General features: G+C 36.2%; 4 protein-coding genes across 7 annotated transcripts; all 4 read right to left on the reverse strand.

Moving 5' to 3' along the window:
* Positions 1-3,375: 3,375 nt before the first annotated feature.
* On the reverse strand, positions 3,376-5,531 carry LOC106332492 (transcription factor MYB46-like). Its single transcript, XM_013770956.1, has 2 exons — positions 5,254-5,531; positions 3,376-4,148 (listed from the first exon to the last, which is right to left on the reverse strand). Exons 1-2 carry the CDS (start codon positions 5,529-5,531, stop codon positions 3,587-3,589), a joined length of 840 nt encoding a protein of 279 aa, XP_013626410.1. The 3' UTR covers positions 3,376-3,586.
* A 3,770-nt stretch (positions 5,532-9,301) lies between these two features.
* On the reverse strand, positions 9,302-11,616 carry LOC106332177 (IRK-interacting protein-like). Its single transcript, XM_013770649.1, has 2 exons — positions 11,328-11,616; positions 9,302-10,827 (listed from the first exon to the last, which is right to left on the reverse strand). Exons 1-2 carry the CDS (start codon positions 11,529-11,531, stop codon positions 9,409-9,411), a joined length of 1,623 nt encoding a protein of 540 aa, XP_013626103.1. The 5' UTR covers positions 11,532-11,616; the 3' UTR covers positions 9,302-9,408.
* Positions 11,617-11,941: 325 nt separating this feature from the next.
* Positions 11,942-15,673, reverse strand: LOC106332820. Of its 3 annotated transcripts, none has more exons than XM_013771312.1 (18): positions 15,586-15,673; positions 15,404-15,503; positions 15,261-15,314; positions 15,134-15,171; positions 15,013-15,046; positions 14,812-14,899; positions 14,524-14,621; positions 14,371-14,445; positions 13,939-14,030; positions 13,710-13,839; positions 13,521-13,610; positions 13,334-13,399; positions 13,144-13,235; positions 12,978-13,043; positions 12,809-12,872; positions 12,622-12,710; positions 12,405-12,531; positions 11,942-12,216 (listed from the first exon to the last, which is right to left on the reverse strand). In XM_013771312.1, the coding sequence occupies exons 1-18, from the start codon at positions 15,642-15,644 to the stop codon at positions 12,145-12,147; spliced, it is 1,434 nt and encodes a 477-aa protein (XP_013626766.1). In that variant the 5' UTR covers positions 15,645-15,673; the 3' UTR covers positions 11,942-12,144. The 3 variants fall into 3 exon arrangements, with proteins under 3 accessions (XP_013626766.1, XP_013626767.1, XP_013626765.1); XM_013771313.1 differs by having other exon boundaries at positions 14,827-14,899; positions 15,404-15,506; XM_013771311.1 differs by having other exon boundaries at positions 15,404-15,506.
* Positions 15,674-16,197: 524 nt separating this feature from the next.
* On the reverse strand, positions 16,198-18,463 carry LOC106332731. Of its 2 annotated transcripts, none has more exons than XM_013771222.1 (6): positions 17,931-18,463; positions 17,439-17,657; positions 17,253-17,357; positions 17,033-17,152; positions 16,858-16,944; positions 16,198-16,745 (listed from the first exon to the last, which is right to left on the reverse strand). In XM_013771222.1, exons 1-6 carry the CDS (start codon positions 18,282-18,284, stop codon positions 16,314-16,316), a joined length of 1,317 nt encoding a protein of 438 aa, XP_013626676.1. In that variant the 5' UTR covers positions 18,285-18,463; the 3' UTR covers positions 16,198-16,313. The 2 variants fall into 2 exon arrangements, with proteins under 2 accessions (XP_013626676.1, XP_013626675.1); XM_013771221.1 differs by having other exon boundaries at positions 16,198-16,754; positions 17,931-18,460.
* Positions 18,464-19,181: the final 718 nt, after the last annotated feature.

Below are 19,181 nucleotides of genomic sequence, written 5' to 3' on the forward strand. Positions count from 1 at the left end.
CAACTCTAAACCCTAAACCCTAAACTCTAAACTCTAAACCCTAAACTATAAACCCTAAACCCTAAACCTTAAATCCTAAACCTTAAACCCTAAACCGTAAACCCTAAACCATAAACCCTAAACTCCATCCTTTAACTCTAAACCCTAAGTTTGTGACTTTTGATAAAACATTAAGTGCTATTTTTGTGACTTTTGACTTTTTGTGACTTTTGACGTTGAATGCTAGTTTTGGAACAAAAACTTCATTTAGTGTTATTTTTGTTTTTTTTTCTAAAAAAAAAGTAAATTAATATGAGAAATGTGGGTCAAAATGACACGCAATTGATCGGCTGGGACGTGGGACACGTGGAAAATGTAGGGACCACCCACGGTTTCATTTTTGGAAAATACTAAAATTATTCTGTTCTTTTTTACTCTTTTCACAAGTGATTTATATTTGTTATCTGTCGAATTAAAGAGGATGAGGTCAATCATATTGTCTGCAAATACGTAATCTAACTCACTGAAACAAGTACAAATCAGTCATACACTTACAAGATCATATGATTATTAATCTGTGTGCATAAAATTGAAATGGAAATGGAAGATGTATTGGTTAAAAATTATTAAAAATTAAAAATTACAAAAAACGATACATTAATATAGTGATTTAATGTATTGTCTTAATAGGTGTAAAAACACTAAAAATTATATTTTTGTAAAACCGAAAAAGTAGTATATATCAATGATAAGGTTTTGGGTCAAAACGAATAACCCAATCTAAAATTGATAGACCGATATCCCTGTTCGGGAACGCGCTAGGCGCTAGTGGGGCGGTCGGGTTGGACCTAGCGCATAAAGAGAAAATCAGGGATTAATCAGAAATTATGCGGGGCAGAATTTTTTGACTGTTTACTATATTATAAAACATGTTAATCTTTAATTGTGTATAACATTAATACATTTTCATGTTTAAAATTGTATAAAACACACAAATAGAATATATAAACTTAATATAGTGAAATTTTCATAAAAATTATGAATATAAATGATATTTATAAAATTTTAGATCAAATAAATAAATAAAAATATTATTAAAAATAATTAAAAATAATAAATAAAAAAAAGATTAGGCGGCCGCCTAGGCGGTTAGGCGGCCGTCTAAGCGGCTAGGCGGTCTAGGCGGAGAAAATCGGATATCTGATTTTTTTAACCGATTTGGCATAAATCCGGGTGGAAAAGTGACGCGGAGCGCCCAGGCAGCCGATTTTTAGAACAGGGACCGATATACAACCAATGTTCTAAGACTATCTCAAATGGAACTTTAGTTTTTCTTCTATAAATGACCTACATAGCAAATGTGTCTATTGGAATGGGTTTACTTATACAATAGCACAACTTCTGGGTCGGGTTAAGAGAGAATATAAAATATTAGTCGCCTCCGAAGCTTCTCCGCCAATGAATATCTCTCACCGGTGCAGCCCCTCCACTTCCTCCTCATGAAAGGCGAGGTATCCTCCACCGCGTCGGTGCTTGGGTCACACACCGGCGTGAAGTCTCTGTCTCCCTCCATGGCGTTAACTGTAGCTGGCTCAACTTCTCCTCCTCTCCCGCCCTCTGAACCTCCAGATCCAGACATCGGCGTAGCTTTTCCGGTGGACCTCCTGACCTTCCAGTCCCTCCTGACCCCCACCGTCTCTCATCCTCCATGACCCCATGTTTCACCCCTATCCCACATGTGCTTCACGGTTACTTCGAGCAACACTATCTCCAGATCTGAGCATGGCGTTCACAAAACTTGACAAATCTCTGGATATGAAACCACTGAAGCTGATTCTAACTCATCTGGCCCTAGTCTCTTCAATCGATCGTTATGAGCTCATGAGATCTAGAAGCGGGCCTTCCATCGGTTGGAAACCGGATCTACAATGAACAACTTCCAAGTACTCGAAAATCTCAGATTTAAATGGGAAGTCTCCTCAGCCACCGATATGTCCTTCTCAGAAGATGCCGCTGGAGCCCTTTAAAAAGCTGCAAGTCACAGTTATGCAGGCTCCTCCTCATCACCAAGCCGTTCCGGCGAGGAATGCCCAGAATGAACGTTTGCCAAACCCAATCCTTAAGGGCTTTGATTCTCCCTCTACAAGATGTGTATGTTGATGTGAATGTCTTGGTGGAAAATAAAATCGTCGCCAAGCTTGCCTCTCTCCAATACGCAACAAACCGAAGTCTCGAGGACTGGCTTTGATTGTTAAGATATTGGTGGTGATTGGCTGTGTGGATGGTATCCATTTCTCACCTATGCGCTTTCACTGTTCTTATCGACCGGATCTGGTACCATGTGTTTGTGCTCTTAGCTTTCGACCAGATTGGGATTCACGAAGCTCAACCATCATCTCCATGCCGTTAACATCTTGCGTTGGTGGCTGTCTCTGCTATTCCCGGGAAGAACCCGCTCTTCCTGTCGCATTCGTTGGATTTATTCCAAAAATGTATAGTCAAGTTCATCATCAGAGGTCAACCCCGACAAGAGTAATTATCAATCCAATATCAACATCGTTCATCAATCAACCACCGAAGGCCAACAAAATCACAAGCTCAAGTGCTACATTGTTTCACAATCCGAAAAGACAAAAGCTTACTCCTACCAGCCCAGTAACTTTAACCATTATTGTTAAGTTTACTCAAACAACTTCCTCTCGTCAGGGCCGAGAGATCGTCATCCACTTCCTCTTTTCGGGAAAGAATCTTTTCACCACAGTCCCTCTTTGTAAGAGGTAATTCTCACCTGGTATCCAAAACGTGGACCATTGATGATGCTTTGGAACATCCACATCTCACTCAACGACAGCTTCTTTTGTGGCGTCGCCCCTAATTGCGGAAAATTTGGCAATGCAAAACGCCATGGTCTCTGCTCACAGTTGTGGGATGAAATCTCTCAGCTTAGAAGCTCTTTTTAAGAAGTTTCCGGTTTTTTACCTATGATTCAAACCGTTTAACCTATCCTTTTAATGTTTTAGTTTTTTTTAATGTAGCAAGTGAGTTTCATTCTCTGACACTAAGCTTTCTATTTGTAATCTTCAGTTAAGCTTAATATAATCCTCTGGTTCAAAAAAAAAAAGGAATGGGTTTACTTTTCAAGCCCAAACGAACGTGATTTTATATCACATTTAGTGCCATGTTACAAATTCGCATCCTGTTTAACAATTTCAGCTCAAAAGTGTTGTTTTCTTATGTTTTTTTTGTAAACTATTTACTTATTTTACGTTATCTATATATTTCATTTTTTTTTCACTGAAAAAAATAACTGCCAACTAACATTTCGATACAATATTCTTCAGATATTCGGCAATGTTTACAAATTTATGTTTTTATTTCATATTTTATTAAGGGATATATGGTTTACATTGACTAATCAATATCATTACATTTGGCCCGTCAAGCTATATAGCCCTTGTACGAGACAGTTATTCGAAATACAAAAGACTTTCTAACTTTTCAATATCTATCTATGACAATGTATATATATCAGTATTTGCATTTACGTGTGGCTACGAATCTCTCGAGTATAATTCCGCAACCGAAAAAAAGTGACGTAAACAAAAAATCATGTGCTTTGTTTGAAGTTGAAGTGAAACGAAGGAACCTCAGTGCTCATCAACTGGTCAAGGTCCCAATATTCTTCCATTCTCATACTTTCCGGTACATTTTCAGCTCCATTAGTGTTCATGACCTCTAAGTGGTTGTTAATATCTGCCTTGTACCAGTCACCTTCTTGACACTCCAAAGGTGGAAAATAGATTTCCCCTTGTAACCCTGTGTTTACTCCATAGAAACCATCTGCATACTTGTTAAAATCGTCATTACAAGGGTGGCTGATCATGTGTGGTGCTGGGAATGGATTGTTGTTGGTTATTGGTGTGTTGGTGAAAGAGGGGTTGATGAATCCTTGTTCTTGTAAGGACATGAAGCTTCCTATAATATCCTTAAGCTCCAAAGAAGAGGTGGTATTATTAGACAAATCACTTGTGTCGGGTGATGAGGATGAATTGTTGACGAGGTTGGATGTATCGGACATCTTCTTTAGCCTTTTCTTTATTGTTGAGTTCCAAAAATTCTTGATCTCGTTGTCCGTCCGACCAGGCAATCGTGCTGCAATCTGAGACCACCTATGAAACCCAATAAGAAGAAAGAGAGGACAGTAGTTTAATGGGACGTACGATGCTATGTAAAATTGATACATGCATGGTTTGCATGGGAATTAGAAACTGATCTAAGTACATGAAAAGTGAAAACAAAGCACTACCACTACTAAAAATCACACAATAACTATATATAGTTTTAGAACTTTTACTTTTTCTTCAAACAAAGTGTCGTTGACATAGGTTTTGACAACAATGGAATTTATCTCTATTTAAAATTAACTAATAAGTATAAAAGATAAACATTATAAGTCCAGGAGTCAATTAGTTTATATATGCACAATAAAATCAAATAAAGTTTTTGTATGTATAAAAATGGTCGAAAATAATTTAGCAGAAGTATACAGTATAAAATATACAAAAATTTATGTCATGTCCAACGTAAAACATAAATTTTAAAATGTATCTTTAGAGAAAGTGACAGTAAAATAAAAAACCTTATAAATGTATAAATAGAAAATGAAAGTTGAAGTAAAACCCTAAAGAAGAGAAGAAAAGGTGCTAAAGAGAAGTCCCTTTCATTAAAAAACAAGGTTTTTTTTATAAGAAGCATTCTTAAGTCTTAGCACCCACGATTAACCATCTTTGACTACTCACATACTGACATAATTACATGTAATGTACTCATTCCTAGTTTGGTTTTTGCATCTATTTTCTAATGTTACTATTATTATGTCAACTTTCAATTGGGTCAATTTTCTTCACAAACAATCATTCATCCCTTTGAACAACAGTTATTGTGCCAATAAAATTTCAAACCAAACTCTATCCTTCATCATGAAGTTCGATTATACATTTCTACGATCTATAGAGATCATGTATCTTATATAGTCATATTCACAGGTGAGCAGTATACACGATGTTTATGTATAATCGAACTTCACGTTGTATTAATTGGCTTTCTATGCGATTTTACTATTTACCCATTATCCCCTCCCAAAAAAAAGTTAGACAATCTAAAAACAAGATTCACCTGAAAAATAATAGTATTCTTGAAGAATTTTATCCACCATGGTTAGCTTATTAATTTATTTAATTGTCAACAAACCAAAACGACGGTGAAAATATAAACCTGTTGCCGAGAATGGAATGAAAACGAATAATGAGTTCCTCTTCTTGAGGAGAGAAAGCACCACGTTTGAGGTCAGGACGAAGATAGTTGATCCAACGAAGACGGCAGCTCTTGCCACATCGTTGAAGACCTGCGTTTTTGGCTACATCGCTCCAACACCCTTGCCCACTGCTTATCATATATTGCATCAGCCTTGAGTCTTCTTCTGGAGACCATAACCCCTTCTTCATCTTCTTTACTTGATGAGTGGCTGCACTTGCTACCTCTGGTTTCCTCATTCTTGTTGAGTTAATTGTTCTCTTGTCTTTCTCAAGGCTCAGCTTATTGACGTGAACAAGTGAAGTTTGTTTTTATAATAGAGAGAGGAAATAGAGAAGACTTGATGAAGGGAGAATGATGATGATGATGATGAAAGGGATGGTTGTATGGTTTGCTTACAATTCTGGGAAGAAAAAACATTACACCAATTTTCTTCTTCCTCCTTTTCAACATTTATTCCTTATTTTAAACATTGATATATATATATTATACTATTATATAATATATAGTGTGTTGCTTTGTTTTAAAACTTAACGAACGCAGGCTCTTTTTCAAATTATTTATACATTTTGAGTTGATACAAATATTGTTTGTGGTAAATAAAATACACCAACAACAAATGTATGTTTGTAATTTCACCAAGTGAAGAAACGTTAGTTGATCGGTCATGGACGAAAACGGTTTTGAGAGAGACACAAAATACAAACATCAAGACGAAAAGAAGAAGTGATCTTCACTTGTTCTTTTTTTTTTAATATATTAACCATTTCCATTAGTTTCTTCATTTACAAGGTACATATTACAGACATGTCTAATCCGTTAACCTTACGTGTGTATATATAATACTATATAACATTAATATATATTCATCCATCAGAGCATAATATATTTTCTATTCAAGATGTCTTCATTGTCTTCATTTTCAAGGTAAGCAAATGTTACGTTATTTCAGTAAATTGTTTACGTATATAAGCATATTTTGATTTGTAATAAGTCGACGAGTGTCATAACCCTTTTAGTTTGTTTTATAATAGGCTTAGCCGAACAAAAGTTTTGCTTCGGCTTCACACAACTACCTCTCGCGCACCAACACGTATACTTGAAGAAATCGAATTATTGTTATGGAGAAAATATTATTACCTTTATCCATATTTTTATCTTTTCATTGATATGCCGACAAAAAAAATGAAAATCGGCCACCTCTCGATTTACACTCATATATACATGAGTTATAGGCCGACAAAAAAATGTACATGATTTATTAGTATTAATATCTTTTGTCATCCATACGGAAATAATATACATAACTTTTATATAATCATAAATAAATCATTCACATATAAATTATATAAAAGAAGTTAGAATACTGAATCTTGAACATGATTTCTAATGGAGAAGGCCAAAGTCTTAGGGAAGATATTCGTTTTTTTTCTTTCAAAATGCTACTTCTTAAGCAACAGGAATGCATATTAAACATAATTCTTATTTAAAAAGAAATAGATATTATAGTAGTATATTAACTAAACTTCAAATATATCGCTCCTAAAATGAAATGTATAAAATAACTTTATGCAGAAGTCTCCTAACACTAACCCTAAACTGAAGCGTTAGTGTGACTCTAAACACAGAAAACACATAAAATAATCGCATAAAAATAACAATATAAGGGGTGATAAGTAGCTGATGTAGGTGTTGTCCACGTCCCTATTTATTTATACAGCACCAAATTTAGAGTAATCAACCTTTAATTTTTTTTTTTAAAACTACAACTCTTGAAATAACCTACAACTGTACAAGTACTCTGCAGAGGCAAATATTCAAAACAATTTTTTAGTATTTTTCATAAAATTCTACAGCACTAAAATCTAAAGCCACAACAAAAAGTCTACAGATTTTTTTCTACAACAAAAATTTTAAAGTTACGGCTATTACCAATCGGAACTACGGCTATTACCTACGGTAGCAAAAGTCTACAGATTTTTTTCTACAACAAAAATTTTAAAGTTACGGCTATTACCAATCGGAACTACGGCTATTACCTACGGTAGCGTGAGGTTAATCACTGTGTACAAGTGTAGGGTCATGTGTATTAAACTCCTTTGAGACAAGAACGAAATGAAAACATCAAGTTTATTTATTTGAAACATTAATCATGCATATACAATTATATCATTTTCTAAATGAAGACAAAGTGGTTACTAACTAAGAAAGCAATTATCACCCATGAGAACAGAGCTCCAAATAAAGGAAATAAACAAAATACCATTGAATCAAAGCATTAGCTTAAACTTGAATCTTACTTTACATGGTGATGTATCTTAGCCTATAATTTTATATGTGTATTATATATTTGTTTTTAATAATAACGAAAAGATTACTATAAATAATTTTTCACTTCAGGGACCATCTTCTTACTAAAAAAATTCTAATGGGTTAATCATTATATATGCATTACATGAAATTTGTGGTGGAGAACATTTTTGTTACACTTTGTCTCTGATTAGAATGTCTTTGAAGAAACACACATTGAAAATGGCCTTCATGCAATGTCAATTATATCACAATCGGACATTTCCACATCTACATTATCAGCAATTGTTATCTTTTAACCTAACCCATCCCGCCCTGTTGGATCGGTAGATAGTAGTTGTTGGTTAGAGTCACTTATAAAAGTGAATACCACAAAATGTCATAGAAGAAATTATAGATGTTAATTTTTCTTGGGATAATTCTATAGAATATGCTATTTTAGATGTTGTTAATTTTTTCTTTAGTTCTTTGTTTTTGTTGTTTAGACAATAGTTTTGCAACTATTTTCTAGGTTAGGAAGACTATACTCTTGCAATCCCTGTTTTATATTTTAGTTATACGAATTGATCAAGAAAATATAAAATGTTCATTTTATTGTTTCTTTGATCCGCTAACATTGTTTTCTCTAAAGATAGAAGTCTTACATTCATGGTTGTGTGGTCAAATAGTAGACAAGATCAGGAATATGCTAAAAAAAAATTTCCGGGATTCAAACTTGGTCTGAAACAAAATCATAGTTATGTGATAGTTTGAATTTGAGTTTCGGTCCAAACTATTTATTTGATAATCTTGTAATAAGTGATTTGATTACTTATTAGTCGGAAGACATTCAAAATCCCAGTTAAGTACTGTGGCGGTTTTTTTAGGCCTGAGCATAAAATCCGGAATTCGGAATCCGAAATCCGAACCGAACCCGAACCGAAAAACCCGACCCATTATCTGACCCGAAACGTAAAAATATCCGAATGGGTCTTGTAGGGTGGTACAAAAAATATCCAAACCCGAAGTGTTATTAACCGAACCCGAACGGGTAACCCGAAAAATCCAAAATTAATAGTCAATATAAATATTTTGAAATATATATAAGTATTCCAATTATTAAATTCAATATTTGTGGTAATATTATATATAATAATAAATATTAAAATTCTAATAAATGCTTTAAGTACACAATTAGTTATAAATAAGTATTTTATAATTTGCTCATTGAAATAAAAAGTCTACTCTCTATAAGGTAATACATATTTTTTACAAATAATGTTTGTTTTCATGCTTGATTTAACATTTTATTGTTATTTTATCAATTTTATATGTGATAGATTAATTTTTATTTAATTTAGATGTTTTTCTTTATGTTTTACTTCAAAAATTTTGTTTTTTAACCGAACCGATATAACCCGAATCCGTACGATATATTATTACTTTATGAGTTTTATGATGCAATACAATTTTGAACCAAACTCAAAGTGTTATTATCCGAACCCGATCCGTACTAATAAAATTTTAGTATGGGACCTAGAAGAGTAAATCCGAAAACCCGAACGCCAACGGATACCCGAACGCCAACGGATACCCGAACGCCAACGGGTACCCGAACGCCCAATCCTATTTTCAAAGAAAAATCTACTATTTAGTACTAAATGTGTTCCTATCAAACTAACTGATTCAGCCGATAGGATGTATTTTAAAAAGTCCTCCGATCAATCTTTTTTCATTCAAATGAAAATGATGGGCCTTACTAACAATCTAGTTGTCAGATATTAAAGTTACAAAAATTACTTGACTAGACTAGAGAGTGACTATCATTCACCCTAATGACTTGTACCTGCAAAGAACCTTACATCTCAAAACCCTATCTTGAACATAAAACCCAGGCATCACCATAACCTTAACCCATGCTGGTCCACGTGACGCTAACGATCTCTGCCTGTCTCTATCCGCACCCATATCTTCCATATAACTCGTCTCAAACTCTCTGTTCTCCTCAACCCTCAAGATCCCTAACGCTGGCTTGAACGAGAAGGCAAGCAAATGAAGCAGCCACACACATTTCGCAGCTACAAAGAACGCTTGAAGCATTTCTTCAGACCAAGGTCTTGTCCACTTCAACGTTGTAATGATCAAACTCATCTTCTCATCGCAGAAGCTGCTGAACTCTTCGCTGTAGTACTTTGTACCCTTCTTCAACACCTCGCTCCAGCTCAAGTTCCTCAAGGAAGCAAAAGACGAGAAGTTCGCTTGTCGTTCTTGTTCTTGATCAAGAAGTTTCGGTTTACCGTTCTTCTGGAAGACGCAATTCTCGAAGTCTTGGTGTACTGATTGGCTTATGATGGCTTCTAAGTGGTACTGAATGGTCTTGGAGTGCTTAGAGGTGAATGATAAGTTGTGTGGTCGTAGGAGAGCGTTGATGTTACTAATCAGATTCGAGTCTTCTTCGTCTATCTCGGTAACTAACGTTTTCAAGAACTGCTTTATGGATAATCTTGATTCTGAGACAATCTGCAAGAACCCTTCAACCATCACATCTTCACTCACTGGCATCATCTCTGAGTTCTTTTCTCGTGACACTGCTTCTCTCAGAGCTTTCTTTAAACCGACACAGTAACTTTCCAAGTACTGCAGCTTTTCGTTGAACTCTCCCAATGAAGTTCTCATCTCTGAGACTTGTGTTAACGCTGCTTCTCTGCTTCTGTTTGCTTCCATTAACTCTCTCTTCAACTTCTCAATATCCGAACCAGAGTCCTTGAACACCTCTTCTGATATGTCTGTTCTATTAGGGTTCCGCTTTGACTTGGGGAACAACCAAGACATCACTCTGCCTCCACGGTTTCTTGGGTGAGAAGAAACAACAACGGAGTGCGAATCAGTCAAGGGAACAACAAGATTAGAGTTATTCAAGCTCATGGTGTCGAAGCCTCTTTGTTTGTACTCATTACAAGATGAGACCGAGCCACAGTTGCTTCTAGCGGATGTACAAAAATGTAAAGGTGGGGATCTGAGAGCGTCTGACATGGTGTAAACATGAGACTGATGGTGGTGATGAGAATCTTGCTGAGGGGTTGAAGTGTTTCTTGAAGCTGAGGTTTTGTAGGAATCAGAGTGATAAGTGTGTCTCAAGTCTTGATCTTCATCTCCTTCCACTAAACCAACATCTGATTCATCCCAATGCTCAGATAGAGTGAGATTCTTGTGATAATATGTAGAGGCAGGCTCATCCTCATAGCTCTGTTTCAAGAACAGTAGAGAAGTTTAGTACAGAAAATGTGTAAAGTGGAAAACCAAGAGTAGGTTTATTTTACTTCACAGTGGTTTAAATTACTAAATTGATTAACCAAATCACATAATGTATTTTGATATTTGTTTTGGAAAATGAATGTTATATGAAGTAACCAAAATCATGTAATGTATTTTGATATTTTTTTGGAAAATGAATGTTATGTGAAGCTCCAAATTGCATAAAGACATGTACAATAAATAAAGAAATATATAAGCTGACTGTTCAGAACAAATTGGATACCGAATTGCAATTAATTAGCAAGCCTAAACCGGATTAAACCAATAAATCTCGGGTTTGATGAAATTTACAGAAGAATGACTTTTTAAAAAAAAAATTCAACAAACCCAGTCCCATAATGTCTGGAATCAAATCAAGTTAGAGACAAGAAAATGTGAAGAAAACACATGGAACTCGAAGAAGAAACATAATGAGAGAGAGAGAGAGTTACAGGAGTGAAAACAGGATAGTCATGAGCAGAGAGGTTGGGGAGAGGACGAGAAGCTGAGCAAGAAGAAGGGATTCTGATACTGTAAGTTGAGGATGGGCTTGACTTCTGCATAAAACCAGCTTGAAGTGACCTCACCTTCACTCCGTTTGCTATGGCTTCTTCTTTTTCTCTTCCGTTTTTCATTCTTGTTTCAGAAGAAGCCATGAAAGAAGAATAGAAGAGAGGTGGTGAATGTGAGCGTGCGAGGAAAGGGTGTGATGAGGATGATGTCTGTGTGAGAGAGAGAGAAAAAAAGCCAAAGAATGTTCTCTCTTTTCTCTATAAAGGACCAATAAAGAGAGCGCATGTGAAGGGCAGAGACTAAGTTCACGAAAATACCCCTTGTTTTCCTTTCATTTTCATCTCCTCTTTTTTTTTTTTTAGCATAGATTTGTTAGACCAAAAAAAAAAAAAAGATAGATTTCCCTGTGGGATTGATCATTTCTTAAGATTTGTTTTTCCAATAATGTTGTAAAGTCAACGAGAACATGGCAAGACACATAAGAGAAAAGTGTGGAACTGTTCATAATATAATGATGATAAAATCATTGTTAAATAAAATGTGTGTTTGTTGGTTCTGTTCTACGATCGATCAGCTTTGAGCCTATTGTTTCTGTTGCTTATAAATCTTGTTATTAATACACAACACGAACTTTAGCATTTAAGAGCATTTCCATGAGTATCCTATCCTCATTTTGGAACCCATTTAAGCAGAACTTATAATCTCGTGAATGTTACAAACTTACAACGCCTAGAAGCCTACTCCAGCTAGTAGATGCTACAGTTCACCTTCTACAGTTTCTGATGTTGATGAGCAATGTCTCTGCGCGATCAATAGCAGCGACGATTTCTGCAGAATCATCAATTTTTTTATTCAGAAATCCACTTATCATTATTAACACCTTTCAGATATAATGCACAATGCCAGTTAGACCTTTCTACGACTCACAAAACAAGTCCATTTGCTTCACTGGTTCATTTTCTTAGCCCAACACTAATCCAAAATCATGGTAAGACTGAAGCAATTTTAATTAGTACCTGAGTTCCAGCTACGATCATGCTGTTGAGAGGATGCGCAGCACAACCCGTGACAGATTCAGACAGTGAAACAAACTTGTTACTGTGATTACACTTGTCTCTCTTCTCGTCTCTCTGCGAATCCTCACTGCAACAAGATATTAGCAATGTCAGGAATGTATCCCATTAAGTTTAGATACAACATCACACATATGGGGAGTTTCCAAGAAATCCTTACTCGTAGTCAACGTGACAAGGGGACCTAGAGCTTGGATGAAAATCAAGAAAATGAATCCCTTTCTCGCTCATGGACCCAGCCACATAAATCTGCAATAGGAAACATGTAGCTTTGTAAGCAAAAGCCAGATAAGGTCATCAAATATGAAGTTATGACAGTTAATGATAGTACAAAGTGCAAAGCTTACAGATGATGTTGGCAGCCATGTTGGTTTCCGCAAGATCAAATCAGCTGAACTGTTGGAACCATCCCTAGTGAAACAAAAATTCAATATTACCAATCAAATATTCAAATCAGTTTAATCGCTTCTTGTTACAAGTTAAGCTGCAAGTTCCTGAGTTTGTTTATTAACTTACAACCAAGCTGGAGGAGGGCAATGTACATGAGTAACTTCAGATTTATAAATGTCAAGAACACCGGACCTGCAATGGATAAATCACATCAGAAAAAAAAAGATATAAAAATGAAAACAGCGTTTTGTTTACCGAGGCGAAATGAGTTGTTGATGAGAGAGTGACGTACCAACCATCGTCAAGGTGAAATGCCAGTTGATGAGGAGCAGATGGGTTTACATTGATGGAATGGATTTCCTTGGGGACGATTTCTGACTGTGCCTGCAAACGGATTCAAATTCTTACAAGAAAATACCAAAGAAGCCTCAAACGTCGCTGGAATGATGGCACAAGAGAGAGATGCAAAACAAAGAACTTACCTTAAGAGATGCAATCTTCTGTAGCATCGGTGCAAGATGTAAAGATGCTAAAGGCAAGTGGCTCATCTGAACGTGACACCAATATCAGAACGAGATGATAAAATACATTTTTAGCAGAACCACGAGAATAAAGGTATCATTCATGCAGAGTTTGTTACAGATAAATTATATCCCGTGGAAGACTTACATCTTTGCGGCTCTGAAAAGCAGTAGAGTTTGTTCCTCCACGAAGGTCCCAAATATGAATGATTCCTTCTTTACCAGCTCCAAAAATAGTCTACATGGCAAATGAAAGAAACATAGTCACTAGGACGAAACAAAACTTTGGGGCCTAACTAAATCTGATACCAAAAGCTTACTGCGGTTTTATGATTACCTGATTATCAACGTGTATCTGAATACTCTTGAGCGAATCATATCTGTTTGTTGAAAGTTCAATGCATGGAGACACGCCTGCTCTTCTATCCCACACATGAACTGTACCAAGCGTATCTGGAGAAAATATTCTGCATAATGAACAACAAGTTAAGAAAAAAATGATGAAGAAAGAAGCTAAAACAGACGCTATAATAGTTTTGCATCCAGAGATGAGCCATTGTACAAACCTTGAATCTCCATTGCTAGTAATTGCAACATCAGATAAACCACTAGAAGTTTTGCGGCCAATAATCGAGAGCTTCTGTCTAGTTTGTAATTCCTGAATCAAATTTAGAAACATAACTCAAATATGTGTGGAAGGATATGAATATTTAACAGAAGTAGCCTACGTAGAACAGACTAAGACTTGATGAACCATGGCCATGTGTACTTTCCATAAAAAAAAATTCCTGGATCTTATAATCGTGATGGGAATCATCAGACATTATTTCCTATATTCGCTATTTTCTTGAAACCATACTGGAAAAGGAAATTTTGCTATGCCTAAGAAAGAAAAAACAGAGATACGTATGCCTAATTCGTGATGACGTTGTCTCAGGAGTTGTAACAATGTATAGCTAAATCCATGCAATCTCAAAATCAGATGTTTCAAAGCATACCTCAGTTGGTTTGGGAGACATGTAACTGATGTCGAAGATAGAGACTTTATCACGTTTCCTCGATGTGCAAGCTACCTAAATAGGAATTATAATTGCTCACTAAAACATGTTTTAGAATGATGTTTGTGAGAAGGAATTGTTAGAAGTCCATACCTCATTCTGGTTTGTGGGATTCCATCTAGCCACATTGAATTCCCTACCCGGAGGGAAAGACAAATGAACAACATGCTTACTCTCATCTTCCACAGAACCTGTTAATGACAATGACTCAGCAAAATTAGCTCAGGATTTAAAATATGTGATGATGTACAAAGGTACAGACACTTGAATAAGAAGCATAATATAAGGAAACAAATAATAGCTTAACTAAAAATTGGAAACCGTTTTCGAATGAAGACAAAATTTTCGAATGAAGAGCAGTGTTTGAAGAATCATAATCACCTGGGGGAAGCTTACTGTGGCAATATAGAGAGTCAAAATCATGGACGGTCAAGCATCCTGATCTTGTAACAGAGACTATATATATTCCCTGAAAAACAATACCTTTTACCTTTACAAACGGAAACAAGAGAAACCAAAGAAGTATACAAACACAAGGACTTGACACAAGACACAAAAGTTAATTGGTGGAGAGAGGTAAACCTGGCTGTCAAACTCAAGCCCAGCAACGCCTCCCCTGGAAGTGATTCAATTTTACAAAATCACTCAGTTAAAAAAAAAAATCAAAATTGTAAAATATTAGAAACAAAAGAGAGAGACTAACGTTGAGGAGGAATCTATGCCGTGTAGGATCTCGCTAATCTGAAAATTTACAAAAAATTTAGCTCTCGGTCAAAAAACACACTGAGAGGGAAAAAAAAAAAAAAGCTTAAATACAAAATCGTACGTACATGGGTATGACACGGTCCCTCGTTCAGGTGATAAAGGTGTGGAAATTTCCCAATCTTCTCCACCACACAAAAACACAAAATCGAATTAGCCTTTTTTAAAACTGTAAATTCAAATGAGAGATGGAGAGAGAGAGAGAGTAGACCTCGGAGTAGGAATGAGCAAGGAGAGTGTACAATTCGTGTCGGTAGTGTGATTCCAATCGTCCGTTCAATTCGATTAGAGATCGCTTCCATGGTCGCCGCCTTCTAAGGATCGATCAATCAATCACCATAAGAAGATGACGGATGAAGAAAGAAGAAGCCCAAGTAGATCAGATCGAATTACCTTTTTACAGTTGTGGGTTTTGGCGGCGACGGCTCTCTCGGAACCAAGAATTTCTCCATTGCTTCGTTGATGAATTGGGATTGTCCTTAATTTTCCCGCCTTTTCCCTGAGAAGCGGATTCCCCCCCAGATTTAAAGTTGGATGTTCGCACCCGCCCCGCATTTATCAAGTGGGCCTAGTGGGCCACGTATAATAAAAACGGACCCTGTTAAATTATATAATGATACAAGTGCAACATAAGTTTTAAATGGTAAGTTAATTGCATAGAATAAAATATAAGATTTTTTTTTCCCTGTAGAGTTTCTCACTTTATCTAATTGGTAAATAAAATATACAAGGTAGTTACTTGTAAGTAATTTCATTATTTCAATATAAATATATTTTCAAGTAAGTAATTTCAACATAAAAAAAAATCGACTCTCTAATCGTTGGACATGTTGTGATGTGTTTGTTTTTTCAGTGTTCTCACCCAAATTCAAATCAGGTAGATGACATCATGTTTCTTTTTCTTGGAGTGATTGAGCAGAAACTCTGATGTTTTTCATAACCTCTTGAAGAATTTATTTTCAAACTCAATGAGCCCAATTCAAAACTCAGTTTTGAGAGAGTTACTGATAATGAAGTCATCATCCTGAAAATAAATAATTATGGAATATATCATACATTTAGCTACATACATAACATGTTCTTTTCTCTCTCGGAAATGGCAAATGATACTACCAAATTTACTAAACCCATCTCTTACTTGAACCAAAGGAAGCTCTTGGGACAACCTGAACTGGCCTTCTATGTTTCTTTGAATCACCACTAGAAGAAGAAGCCCGTCTCACACTTGGAGAAGAATAAGAAACTGAAACAGGCTTCTGAATAGGCGATGGACTAACTACTGAAGGCGGCTCCACAGCTTTCACAAGTGAGACCAATGATTTATCTGGCGCTGACTTTTGGGATTGTCCCAAAGCTGAGGGCTTTTCCTTGATGGAATCAACTGGAACATCCTCCAACACAGTTCTTCGAGGTGTGTTTGCAGGAGTTTCTGAATCAGAGGCTGAAGAAGCTGTGGAAACATCCATATCATAAAGAAGATTGTCCAGTCTCATTGGGAATTCACGGGTGCTCGGGATTGCAGCTGAACAAGACCACCTCCGTGGCCTAGTGAGCTGTGAAACCTACACATTTGACAATGAATGGACGGTAATATCTTTAATGCTGAAGTTGTTACAAGGAACACTTTAGAATGAAAGATTGAAACTTTTTAAGTCAGTTTCTCACCTTTTCTTCTAACACTAGTACGTCCCTCTTGAGCTTCTTGATAATTGTCTTCTTCCTGCGAATAATCTCTTCAAGCTCTGTTTCTCGCTGTTATAGAGATAGCATAAACATGTTTCTCCATGTCATAAGGAGAATAAACAAAGGGCCTTTTGGAAAGAAAGAAAAAAAGTCTTACTTTTGAACCAGCTTTGTTGGTTAACTGAAGAAATGAAGTTAGGTCCTTTATCGTTTCATCTTTCTCTTGACACTCCTTTCTGAGAGAAAGCATGTCTTGGTCGAGTGAAAGATTATCAAACTGCAATAAACATTTCAAACAAATGATCTTCATTTGCAAAAAAAAAAAAAAAAAAAAAAAAAAAGATCCACCACAAAGATTGATTCAGCAAGTCACATACATGCATTTCTGCAGCAGTAGTGTCACTAGAACACCAATCTGACAAGTAAGACATACGCCTCTCCTCTGGCTCAGCGTCAATCACCATACCTGTGGGAGCTTTATCCTAAACAGCAAAAACAATGAAGTCATACATAGATAGCTCAGTGACTTCCATTGAAACGCAAGAGAGTATACACACACACACCTGAAGAGAAGGTGAGGAGTGATGATGTTGATCACATAGCCAGCAACCACACTCTACAATTTTTTTAACATTCTCAGATCCAAACTTCTCTCTGAAAGCTGACTGTAAATCATCATCAAGATCTACCACCTTGGATCCATTCCCAGACTGATCCTTGGTATGATTTAGCTGTTTACACAAAGCATCAAGCTTCTGTTGCATGCCTGAAAGAAGCTGGTCCTGAAACAAATCCACACCATTTGTTACGGTAAGAGTCTCTCTCCTAAGAGTTTAACTGAGATCTAATTAATGAGATCTCTCATGAGTTAAAAACATTGAGATCTAAACAGATGAACACGAGGTTTGTGTAACGGAAACACTTATGAAGGCAAATTCAAAAACAAATAACGTAAAAAAAAAAAAAAAAAAAAAAAAAAAAAAAAAAAAAAAAGTTCATGATCCGAGATTAACGCTCTATTTTAACTGAGAGATATAAAAAGAAGGATTACGAACCCTTAGATCAACCGAGTTCTGGAGCTGAGCAATCACACCGCTCTTCTTCGCCACGCCGATAACCGCCACAATCAGGAACCTCTGGTACGGTGTAAAGAGCTCCCACGCGAGAGCTTCCTCTCGGCTCAGTCCACCGCCGCCGATGGATCGCGCCGAGCTGGCTTCATCGAGCAAACCCTGAAGAGATAGGTAAGCTAGGGGCGGAGACGATTGGAGTGGGCGCGTACGACGAGTGACGTGGCGTGAGAGGAGGAGACGAGCAGGAGGAGGCGGAGTGAGAGATGAGAAGGATGCGAGATGAACCGAAGCGGGCGGGATTGGGTAGGATCCAGGATCCGAATCGGATTCATCCATGGGATCGAGGTTGGTTACAGAGAACGTTTCGTCAAAGACGTTTTGGACTTTTCTGTGATTGATTTCAAAATTGGGAATTTTCCCTCCTTGGGGATTTACGGAAGGCGAAGAGACTGAAAGGGGTTAACGTTGGGCTTGACCAATCATCACTCATGGGCTTGTTCATGCATATGATTCAAGGGACTTGTAACATATACAAAGGTATGCAAAAAAATGATCTAAATGTTAAACATTCATCTCTTTGATCCGTCACGGCACACATTGATATTTCGAAAGTTAAATGTTAAAAATAATAATTAAAAAAAGTAACTCGTGTACGATGTATCATTTGCATACTCGAAAAAGCTAGAGACGTTGGGGTTGTTAACATTGACGTGTAGATAGTGCTCTTTTCTTGAAGCAACAAAAAAACTAAACCGTCGTCAGTGATTTACCTTTAATTTTTAACCATTGGCTTTTCCAGCAAAAATAGTTGTAAAATTAAGAGCAACAACCATAAAAAAAAATTAAGAAAATAAGTAACCATATGAGACTAATGGTTAGAATATAGCAAAAAACCAAACTGTCATCACTGATTTACCTTTAACTTTTAACCATTGGCTTTCCCAGCAAAAATAGTTGGAAAATTAGGAGCAACAACCATAAAAAAAATAAGAAAGTAATTAACCATACGAGACTGATGGTTAGACTATAGCACATATAACATGTATTAATTTTATTAATGCCCCTAAAAATTCACACACACATATTTCTATTTTTTTTTGGAAGAATTTTTAAAACGACGAATCGAAAGAGACAAAAAAATAATGAAAATGCAAGAATATTTTGTTTTTTTGGTAAAAAAGAATATTTTGTTTCATACTACATATCTAATAAATATAGTATAATATAATTAAT

The sequence above is a fragment of the Brassica oleracea genome, chromosome C3 (assembly GCF_000695525.1).
Source record: "Brassica oleracea var. oleracea cultivar TO1000 chromosome C3, BOL, whole genome shotgun sequence".
Lineage (NCBI taxonomy): Eukaryota > Viridiplantae > Streptophyta > Magnoliopsida > Brassicales > Brassicaceae > Brassica > Brassica oleracea.